The 12,196-nt window shown below is 38.7% G+C and overlaps 1 protein-coding gene across 4 annotated transcripts in view; it reads right to left on the bottom strand.

The window, feature by feature from the left end:
- The window catches only part of ANO5 (anoctamin 5), a 60,873-nt gene that overhangs the window by 25,602 nt on the left and 23,075 nt on the right, over positions 1-12,196 (bottom strand). For 3 of the 4 annotated variants that reach the window (XM_074917849.1, XM_074917848.1, XM_074917847.1), the window contains 2 exons: positions 6,687-6,800; positions 1,120-1,188 (listed from right to left, as the gene is read on the bottom strand). In XM_074917849.1, the coding sequence (XP_074773950.1) occupies positions 1,120-1,188; positions 6,687-6,800 (183 nt within the window). Of the gene's footprint in view, positions 1-1,119; positions 1,189-6,686; positions 6,801-7,968; positions 8,014-12,196 lie in introns of all 4 variants that reach the window. The other variant, XM_074917846.1, reaches the window with a different exon arrangement.

Raw genomic sequence — 12,196 nt, forward strand, 5'->3', positions numbered from 1 at the left:
GGAAAGTTAAAGCACACATCAGACTAAACTGCATTTTATTGCAAGATTTATGAGAACACTTGTTATACAAAATTGATTTCCTTTTACATATTTGTGAAAGCTTTAAAAAAAAAAAAAAAAAAAAGGGGGAATAGGGGGCCATTTATATGGATTTTAACTGACAAGCTTATCCAAGCGGTTGTTTGTTCATAAGGATAATCTCCGTACTACTAAAAGCTCACAAAGGCTTTTGAAACTACATTAATCATGTACACTGAGGCCTGAAAACTCTCATTGCCCTCCGAGCACGTTGGAGAGAGGAGGGTTCGCTACGCAGGGCTGGCCACTGGCAGCCCATGCGTCCTGCTGGTCACCGTGCCGGGCTGTGAAGCTGTTCTCTCTCCTCGAGGAGCCGTTTCCATACAGCAGAGTAGTGTGTACAAGACGCCTTGCAAAAAGGAGTTACCAACCAGAGCCAAGATCTGTTACAGCCTCGCAGCTATAAGGAATAATCTTATCACAGGCCTCACCTGACAGTTTATGTTCTTCCAGTGTTCCTCTCCATACAGAGGAGAAAATGGCAATCAAAATATTTTTAACATGCTGTTCAATGAACCTCCATCTATGCACGTTAACAGAGTCTGAACTTCAAGAGCTATTTTGCTCCACGCCATCTCTAGCAGAAAAAAGGGCACACTGTTCTCCAGTTATTAAACAAAACAGTGACACTGATCAGTCATCTTCAAGTCCTTTCTCATAATTACAAGATCCAGTGGGTATACGTTAATCCATTCACTGATTCCAAACATGCTACTAGGTGTTAGGTGGGATTAAATCTAGCTGTCAGCATGCTTCCCTTTTACATGGGTTTACATAAAGTCACAGGTATTCTGGAACTGCTTTCTTTTTATTACGAAATCAAAAGCAATTACTGCCTCCTGAATCAAAAAATTACTTTTTTTCCACAATTTTTACGAACATATCTGTAAAAACAACTCAAACATATTAAGCTTGTTTCACCTAAATTAGTCATGCTCCACTGAAATCCGCTAGAATATCGTTTTTCTCAAAGAAACAAAGTGGTATATATTAATTTGTAATTTGGGGGTCTGTTGCTTTGGTCCTAATTTTTCTTTTTACCTTCTTGTCTTCTCTTTCTAGCTTCAAACCAGCATTTTCCAGATTTCTCTCAAATTCTTTTCTTCTTTCCTGAAGAGAAATAAACACACTTTATTAACTGACAAAGGTAGCAACTAACTGATCACTTACTGATGACTTCACTGAGCTTCACTCCTCCTAACTGACGACAACCCCTTGATGCTATGCGACCTTTGTTAAAGCAATCAGACCACCAGACAAAAGCCAGCTGATGCATGCCAGGCCACTTCGGAGTGAAGGCAACTCATCAGGAATTGCACTGACTAGCACCAGGAAATCTATTTGTTAGGAATAGGCTCATAAACTGCAATCTTGTTCATCAGAGTTAAGTCAGGTGTCCTGAGCATTTCTGACTCTTTGGGAGGGTGGTGTGTTATGTTTCAAGTTTAGATATATTGCTAAGAGAATGGTAAAACTAGGAGGAAAGAAAAATTCTGGAGGCATCTGGAAGACTGACCACTTACAGGGACATCTATTTAGCAGTTTAGCAATCAAGCCCGATACAGATGTTCAAGTACTGATTACAGACAATCCAAACTATGCTTCACAAACAACATAACTGTAAAACTAGGTAAGACTAACAAATCATCATGTTTAAGCTTCCATAAGTCAGTGCGGACTTCATACAGAGGAGAGATAACAAAACCTGCCAGTGGCAGTGCATGATGGCTGCACGACCTCTGGGAGTTTGACACTCTTCCTGAGCTCTGTATTTACCAAGTAATTCTTAGGTGGTGTCTTCAGGTAAAAATATTTTCTTCCCCTCTTTCTCTGTAGAATTTTTGCTCCTATTGGGAGACTGAACTAATTTCCTTTTAGTTATATAAAATTTGCTGAAGAACTGCCAGAATAACTACAAGTTAAGCTAAATATTGAGCCCTAGCCTCTTTAGAACACGCTAGCTAGACTACCAATTTATTTCTAGCTAAAACCTGCAATGCTGTGTGATGTTTTGTCTGTTGAAAGGTCTTAGATAATGTTTTTCAACCAACTTAAAAAACCCCAAACACCCTAGTCTTCAGCCAATTTCCTTTTCCTGCGTGTCTGTGAGGAGCAGGCTGCCCTCTTTGCATAGCTGTTTGCATAAACTACTTGGATAAACGAATACAGACTGAACAAGAGCTTTAATGGCCCTCAAATCTATCTATAAGGTGTATTGATACATTCTCTTATGTTAGTGGCCTTTCCCGTTTACCTGTCATATCTGATTTTGCCAAATATTATTAGATATTAGATTATACATTAGCATAATAAATTTGCCAATATGTAATTCCTGAGTCTGAGCCCATGCTGAGGGCAAATGCAATTCCATGCACTATTTATTAATTAATGAATCCCACAAACCCGCCTACATGCACCTGTATAAGCACACCAGAGAACTTGTTTGCTGACCTGGTGACGTAATCAAGAACAATACAACTAAAAGGTGATTTACGGTTACATTTGAAAGTGCTATATATAAATCTAACATTCAACCCTGGTACCCAAAGCTACGTGCTATCCTGGACTACATTTTCTCCAAACAAAGCACGCTGGCGTGCATTCTTTCCCCAGCAACCACTGGAGGAGAGCCAAGCAAGTCTGCTCCGAGGGCTGTCTGCCACCACACAACCCAGCCAGCTAGCTCCTCAGCTTAGTAACAGGCAGAGACAAAGGGTCTGGCCCCACCTTACTGATCTTTTCTTACTTACAAAGTTAGCATGACAAATTGCAGTGCTCTAATAGAAATTATGCTCTTTTTACCACCTTGCTCTCTTAAGCCACCTTCTCTGAATGCCATGCGAATGTACTGTACTTTCACCACCTTTAAAAGGGAATCAAACTCCTGGAAAAAAAAAAAATGCTCCCCCTTTTCTTGCCAAATGCTGGATTTCTTCATGTTGCCATCAAAGGTTTAAATGGACAAAATGTACTCTCGGACCAGTGCTATTTTAATATATATTTGTAATAATTTTAAGCTTACTGTTCCAAACCTGCAAAGTTAGACCTGGTGCAGATATTTGTGACTCTGCCACAGATGCCACTCCGCAGTCACAGAGGGAAACAACATAAGTAATCACATTAGTGAAGACCAGTAACAGCAGGCTAATACCGTTCCTCCCATTTTGTTTAAGTACAGTCCTTAAGCCTCTCCAAAGCATCTGAAACAGACTGAAACCACATTTTCCGAGCCCACTGTGGCCTAGATAGGAGAGGCCAGCAGAGCATTCACCTCGCCGAGCACCCTGCACACTTCTACAGGGTAACTTTACCATCTAACCTTTGCTTGGCTGTAATGAACCACCCCAATAAGATTAACAAAGCAAGATCCAAAGTCCAGTGGTACTAATATGCCCAATGCAGATGCAACACTGTGTGATTAGGGACCTAAGGAAGATCGCCAACTTATCCACCTGCTTCTTGATAACAATGCTGTTAGTGCTAATAACAATAAATTAACAAGAAAATAAAATAATTTTAAGTTCACAACATACTATTCCTTCATCAAACTCCTTTTCCTCGCTTTCCCCCTTCCTTTAGACAGGGAATGTCAAGCTTACAAAAACCTTTGATATATCAGGATGCTTGGGCTTATTCTAACTGCAGTCACGTGTAGGATACTGGTAAATAAGTATGGCCTTTTGGATCAATCACATGCTAAAAGATGATCTATTATAAAGATCATATCCTGGTCATACATGAATAATTTGGTAGATACTTTTAAAAATCGGACTTATTTTTCCATGTTCACATGCATTTCATATATGGATATTTCCATTTATCTGCTAGAGGCTTTGAGGAATAACATATTGTCCCACAAAAACGTAATCCTAATTTTTGTTCAGAGAGACTTTGTAGTTAGGATTTATTCATGCCGTTCACAGAAGGCAAGTTCAAAACAGTTTAAGCTGTAAAGTTTAGGGGGAACATCAAAGAAGTTAATGCATTTGTTCTACATAAAGCTAAAGGAGATGAGCTGACCATCTCCTACATCAGGGCTATCTTGAAAAACACGAAGAAATTAATTATTCATCCCTTTCTTAGAAATGTAGAACAAAGCTGTTTCCTCGAGACAACAAAACCATTTGTAACAACTGTTAATTCTCTTCCCATGAAGATTTCTATTCTTAGCTGTTACATTTTGCTGTATCACTGTACTACAGTAAAAGAAATTCACATCTCTTTCCTGCAACGACTGTACAAAAGCAAGTACAGTATGTCAGACATTCCAAAGGCTGCAGTTCATCACTATTAACATCTTGTTCCCACAAAGACAACAGCACAGTACTTCTAGGCTAAAAAGTCTGCATTAATTTATGGGCATATTCACTGTATAAAGGTCTATGCTGGACATAAAACCAGGGCAAATTTAATTTTCTTCACGCATTCCCCAAGAATTGTGCAAAAACTCACAGACCATAACACTGATACCTTCACGCCTGTCCGCCCTGCACCTGCAGAGCTAACCCACAGGGCCACAGAGCAAAGACCTCCTCCCACGGGGCCATAAACTCTTTTGCAAGTAACAAGACATCTACAGAATTAAACTTCACAAAACCTGATGCAGATGCTCTACTCTTTTGAAGAGAGAAATGTTTCTTCCTAACCAAGTGCATTTTTCCCCTCAAAGAGGAACTTCAGTGTTAGCTGCTAGCTCTTAGGTTCTTCCCGTTGCGAATCCTTCAGTCAATAATGACACCTGTGTACGTGGCCTCTGGTCTGGCAGGTTCCTGGCACCCTCCAAAGACCTATAAACCAATAAGGAGGAAATTGCTGCACACAGCATGAATGAGAGACTAGACTGAGCATCTGGCTCGTTTTCCTTCCCACTTGAAACATTACCTAAATAGTCTCCATTTCTTCCCTCGTGTTACTTGAGTATGACTAATGGGAAAGTTTATTTTAAGAGTTGCTTTCACGTATTTTGCATGGCTATCTTTTTCTCTCTACACTGATTGGTCTCCTCTTCCTTCTTTTTTAAACTCATTTGCTTTATGGTAGAAGGGGGAATCTAGCTAGGATTGCAGTTTGACAAAGAGTCAGGGCGAGTTTGAAAAAGTATGCGTCACATAAACCTATGGTGCTTAGCTGTAACATAACCCTGGTCTCCCAAACAAATATACTGAACGTGGCCAGCTGAGGAAAGCAGATTGTGAGATGCTTAAGATGGGAAAAGCATTGAAGATTGTGACAGAGATTCTTGCTTTTTTTAAGGTGACAAGAATATGATTTAGGAGCTGCGTTCTACACGGGATCACATTTGCATATAGGCAGTGTAAGTCCTTTGAAAACAGTATTTCCTTCATAACGGAATGTAAGCACTAAGCAGTTTTTTGAACAGCCCAACTGTACAGTTTTTGTTCAAATGCAATTGTAACTTTTCATTATGAAACACTTTAATATGACCAGATAGAGGTGAGAAACATTATTTACCTTGCAGACCTTGATCACGATTTTGTCATAAGCCTCTGTATAATTAATTTTCTTCAGAAAGCCTTATCTTTCAGAATAATGTGATTACATGAGAATGAAGTCTTTTTTGGTTTGTTGTTTTCTTTTGCTTTAAAGAACAAACTTTGGAAATATATATTGGAAAGACTAGTTTGTAAATGTAACCTCTCCTGGCTCAGAAAGAAGCCAGTGGATAAAGAGGGAGGGGGAAAAAATTTACATCCCTGCAATTGTTATTATTTAAACACAATGCTTATGCAGAACTTACTGTTCATCTTGACAGCATCTCATAGTACTGGATTTTTTAAGTAGCTTGAATTTACGTATTAGTCAAGTTAGACCTCAAGTGTCAGCATGAGCAAGGATACGTGTCATTTAATGAGGCTGTCTGACCTACTGGTACCGTTCCGGCAACCGTGTCTGGGTGGGAAGTTCAGGGAGGGTGGCTGACCAGCATTTTAGAGAAAGCCTGTACTTCATGCTCTGTTACGTAGGAGATCTATCGAAGCCACTTCAAATATTCTTCTAGAACACTGAATACATGCATATAGAGAGCACATCAAGCACAGGGAGGAGTTCAAAGAGGAGCTCTGTGTTTATTTTGCTCAGAGTATTAAAAAAATAAAGTCTTAAAAGGAAAGTTGCATGGATTCTTAGATCTAAGAATCCATTTCTGCTCTAACTAAAGTTAGATGGAGATAGTAACTTTTTTTCCCTATCACATCTTACTTGGATAATGCTTTGCTTATTTAAAAGAAACCTCCTTCATTTAAGTATTTACAGATACAGTTTTATCAAAGCCACAGCTAACTATAAGACTGTTAAATGAAGAAAGCAAAATCATTTGGATTACTTGGCACTGATTGTATAATATATTGACCAGGCTAAGTAATGGAGAGTGATCAATTCAGTAAATAAAGCCCCAAAAATCTAATAAAATGGGGGTCCTAATGCACAACAGTAAATTACAAAAAAACTCTCAGTATATGGAATGGCTTTTTACACAGCTATCCAGTTTTTAGCTAAATCCAACTCCAGCTGAGTGTAGTGATTTGAAACGCTTAGAAACTAGTATTTAGTTTATGATAGGAAAGAGAACCTCAAGAAGACAAACTTACCAACTTTTTTTCCCATTCTTTATTAAGATCATCCACATAGGCAAGAACAAAATCAATTCTCCTGACACCATCCCTGAAGAAAATAGAATCTTTGCTTTGATGTCTTTTATCAATCTGTGGAAGATACAGGCATACGATTAAAAAAACACAAGTATTGCTGTTGATTTGAAATATAACAGAGGACAAAGTTGCCCAAAATCACATCGCTTCTTCAGTTTCTTCATAGCTGAAGATACACTAGCACAAGTTTCAACAAGGGCTATATCCACTTAAAACAATTTCTAAATTAACTGTTTATATCTACAAACACTACATGTAAATAATCAGTATATGAAGAATAAATACATGTTAATGTAGCAATACCTGTGAACAATGACCATTTATTCTTCACAGTCTTTACAGTGTGTCTTAAATGATCAAGCATGATTTGTTTCCGCAGTTAGTCAGAATGCCACTCTACACAAAAGCCAGCTAGGGCACAGTTCATTGACTTGAAGCAGGTAGCAAAAAGTAAATTCCATGCATTTTTTCTACATAACAAAACTCACTATAAACAACACCACAGAGAAATGTCTCAGCAATGACAAGGTATGAAAATGCACACAAACAATACAGGGGTTATGTTTCAAAATTGAGCATTTACTTTTGTGGGGGAAAAAACAAAAATCTAATAAAGTGTATCAATGCAACAGGGCAATTAGTATTCTAAATTGATCTATTAAAGGTCATATTTTCATTTATCAGCATGCTAGAATGTTGCAATAACAACATTCATCTTTTTCACTGATTAGACTACAGTAATTAATATTAAGCAAATAAAGACCACTACCTCACTCTCCTAGGGAAGTTAACAAAATATTAGCTAAAATTATTTATGATCATATCAATATTCAGCTTTACCAAATTCTTTACAAGCCTAGAGGTTCATACAGCAAAGTGCTCTCCATAGGAGCTAATAATCTGGTCTAAATTTAACTCCATGCTAAGGAAGGTTGTTGTTGGATTTTTAACCACACCCATCATCAGAACTGTGTTTATAAACAACGAATTGGGTTTTCATTTTGTTAAAAGTAGGAAGGAAAAAAGCGTAATTCAGAGGGATACACCTCTGTCTTCTCCCTCTTAAGCCATGCAAGGATGCGCGTGAAAAATATTCTGTGCTTTCTCGGAGTACTTTATAAATGTGAACCTTGCTCCCAGTTAACAAAAGGCATCACACAGTGAAGCATGTTATTACTGCAGCCATCCAAGCCACTTGCAGTATCATTCATCACTGTTTTACCCTGAGACGTCGCTTCAGGAACAGATTAAATCTCCTTCCACTCTGCTGGAATAACCAACAAGTAGTTAGCAAGCCCACTGCTCCTCTCCAAAACCCAAACCAACTGCTTCGAGCACATACCCCCCAGCTAGTTAGTGAGAAGTCTGTGTCCTTCAGAACCACAGGAAAAGCTTCCAACTATCAGAAAAACACAAGCATCCCCAAACAGTATGGCTATAATGTCTTTTTTAATAAAGGCAAAGCTGTGCAGGCATTCATTTTGATAATAAACTCAGGCATTTTAAAATAACGACTCTTAAATTGCTAATCAAAATCATTTGGATACTAAGCAGATTTTAAAAAGGAACAATGAGAAAGTTTCTTTGAATGTAATGCAAAAGCAACAAAACAAGCACTGGCTAATGGACAGAGAACGCATATTTCTGCCACACTCCTGTTAGGCTGAACCCACTGGGACATAACAAGACGAATGACACCCATGTAATTCCAGAGTTGACAAAATTACAAGCAATAATATCTGCATATTCCAGGAGATGTGTTTATCTTCAAACAGGCTCAAATTTAGTCTTTTAGAAAAATTTAAAATCCCTGTTCCACAGTGTTATTCAGCTTTATGCCTCTGCACTAGATACCGTGGTAACTGCTGTCACCAGACAGTAGTCTACTTGGACCATCCGTTCATTCTGAAGAATTCCCGTATTTCCTGAAGCTACTCGCACCTTTGGAAAACTATGACTCCCTTTGTTGTTTCTCTTCTTGAGAAATATTTACAGCAGGTCAATTAACATAGACTACTTTGTAAGAATTTGTCAGTACAAACTACCTCCAAAAACATTTTTGCTTCGAAATGCAGTATGTAATCATTTAAGACTAAGATGTTCTCTTGGATGCCATGATTTTTGTGAAGAAAACAACATAAACAGCATTCTCCTGTTTTATTTTGTGCTTACAGGTTACTTTTTTTTTGTAAATATAATTCTGACTACAAACAAACTGCAACTGTTTAGACATTGATAGTGTATAGAACCACGCCAATATCTACATTAGATCAACAGTACTCTGATCATTCAGCATTACAGTAAGCAAACCACAAAGTGCAGTCTAACAACTTACAACGCTGGAAAGAGGTCTAAAAGCAGACTGCCCCATCTACCCATCAAAAAAAGATACGAGATTGTCTAAGCACAGACATTGCCCTAGCGATCTAACAAAATCCATATAAACAAAGAAAAAAAAAAAAATATTTACTTTAAAAAAAACCTCCTGCCAAAGGGGTGTCCCAAATTCTTTGGGTAGCACAAGTATAATTAGATCATTCCATACAACTGAAGTAATATTTTATCTTTAGTGCCATCAAAGTTTGCTCATTTTCTATGATGTATCAGAATCCTGCTCAGTCATTAAAGGTCTGACTATCGATGTAAGAAGATGCAGTAGTCATCGTTGGATCTAAGGAGGGGAATACTTACCACTTGTCTCTCCTTCTATACATAGGATTATTCATCACAGATCGTGACAGGTCTACTTATTAAACCCATAAATTATTCTTTTCCATTTTGCTGCATTTGGATTTCACAAGAAGAACAGGATCAGTCTTGCATATTCATGTAATTCCATGCATAAATGTGCACTTACGGGTTTAAAATATATGAAATGTTAGTAATTTGCAGTGGTTGCATCAGTGAATTATAAAACATTACAGATTAGTACATCTTATATTTTAACAGCTCTTTCCAGAACTATATTGAAATTAATTGATCTTACACAACCTACAGTTAAAAAATGAAGTTGCACCTCAGAGCAGACATTCTGTGACATGTACCTTCTGGAATACAAGTAGCCAAATTAAAATTTCCCAATGCAGCACAGATAGCAACCAGAAGCTTTTGAATAATTGAATAATACCCAATGAGGAACTGCAGAAGAGATGAAGCCGGCCTCTTCCCTGAGGCGTTGGGTGAAAACACAAGAGGCAACAGCCACAAACTGCAGCAAGGGAAATTCCTACTGGATTGAGGGTGTGGTTGAGCAGGAACAGGTACAACAGGTTGCCCAGAGAGATTGCCTCACAGCCATCCTCAGAGATCAAACAGCTTGGCCAAGCAAGGCCCTAACCCAAGTTTGAAATCAGCCTTGCCTTTAGTAGGAGGTTGGTTGAGGAAACCTCCAGAGGACCTTTCCACTCCAAGTCACCTATGCCATTCCATGCAACGGTGTTACTGCAAGTGTTTAGCATTTACCAGTACTTCCAAAAGCTGGATAAATCCACCAGCTACCAAGAAAGCTTACAAAACTACTTGTTCAAAAACAAATACTCCCTTCCTATTTTCCTGTAGTAACTTTCCAGTTGTAAGAGTCTCTGTAAGAACAAAGTGACTTCACAGCCTGCAGACAGATCTGCTAATTGAACACTCTAATGATCTATCATAAAGAGCTGAATTTTTCATGTACCTACATAAGCGTAAGCTTACTGGATTCATATGGCATTGCATTAATATTCCTAGTTATCCCATAATCATTAACTTCGTCTAGACATCCAGTGGTCACGGTATTAGACCACGTCCAACCAAACAACCCTCCAAGTACCTGGACTTGCAATCCTCGTGTTAGACATGAGCTAAAGGCCAGCTATAGAAAATCCTGACTCAAACAGGACAGGTTACAGGGAAGACCAGGATGTCAGTGTGGAAATAAATAAAGTATAGCTCAAGACATAGGACACCCCACGTTCATTTCTGCCCAAACTGGTTTGAGTGAAGCATGTAAATGGTGGCTGGTGGTCACACGCTACATTCCAACCCATCACAGCTCTCCCGCAGGTGGCTCAGAGACACTTCTCCAGGGCCAAAGCAAACAGGCCAGTCACCTCAAAGAGGAGAGGGAGAGCGAGCTGCTGGATGTGGCATCAACCACTGAATACGGTAACAGGAAGGGCTTCAGAGAAACAATTTTGGACTGAAGCTGAGGGACAGAGACTCCAGGCAACATTTCCATGGCCTTGCTTGCCCACCAAAGCGAACAGACAGCTGACCTTGGTCAGTACAGTCAGCTAGCCCTTGGTGGTCTAACAATATCACAGTACCTGAAAGGCAAATATATTTTGCAGATTATACCCGAGTGACTTGATCCTGCATATTTTCACAGGACTCAGGGATTTGTCTTTCTAGTCATCCACCAACCAGGAAATTTCTGTCCTTACAGGCTGCTTAGCACAGTGCTCTCTCCTTGTAGGCAATGGAGCTTCCTCCAAATATACCTTGCTACTGAATACCCTAGCCCTCTCCACATCCATTCTTCAGAGGAACTTATCCTAGAGCAATACTTTTCAGATTAATACTGTCAGAAAACCGCAAGTTTCTTAGGGGCCTACAATCAGAAACATCCTGCCCCAATCCAACTGCCCAGGCTTCAAGGTTTCAAGAGTGTCCGACCTCACAGCGCTGGGACTGTGGGTTCAGACCTCAGCATCCTTCCCCTTCTTCTTTCTGTATCTCAGAGTGAGAAGGTGGTTTAGAGCAGCAATTTCAGTAATAAAGCAGTAACTAACACTAATGTGAGATGGAGGAACCCAAAACAGTTTCACTACAGTTATAGCACAGTGAAGAATCTCTGGCTATGACTAACAGGTATGCTGAGCAGTTATGTTAATAGCATGATCCCCATTAGCACATCTAGGAATTATACTATCTTATTCCTACATTACCAGACAAGAAAACTGCCCAAAATTACAAAATAAAATTGATTTGCAACCTTTTGCTTGCTTACAAGATACAGTCTACAAACCAAATATTTTATTTACTGCATACCGAACCAAAATATCATTACAAAGCTATTAGTTAATTTATAAATTAACAATTCACTGCAGAAAAATCTTCTGAATACAGAAATGGACAAAAATGTAAGGGTTTGAAAGCTGAATCAAAATACAAGAAAAGTCTCCATAACTGAAAGGGTAGGAAACATTCAATGATTTAAAACCAAAATTATCACCCTCACTTAGATTCCCAGTTTGCACAGAATATTTATATACCCTCCTTTTCACCAAATTAAACATGCTTATAGTTATAAGAAAACCACGATGATTTAAGTGCCGCTATGCTAATTGTAACTGTTCGATAAAATTTATTTCCAAAAGCAAAAAAGCTCCTGGAAATGCATTTACACGACATATGCAAATATATAGGCACTCTACTGAAAATCAAAAAGGCAAATTCCTGGTTTATGCGCA

Source organism: Athene noctua, chromosome 14 (assembly GCF_965140245.1).
Source record: "Athene noctua chromosome 14, bAthNoc1.hap1.1, whole genome shotgun sequence".
NCBI lineage: Eukaryota > Metazoa > Chordata > Aves > Strigiformes > Strigidae > Athene > Athene noctua.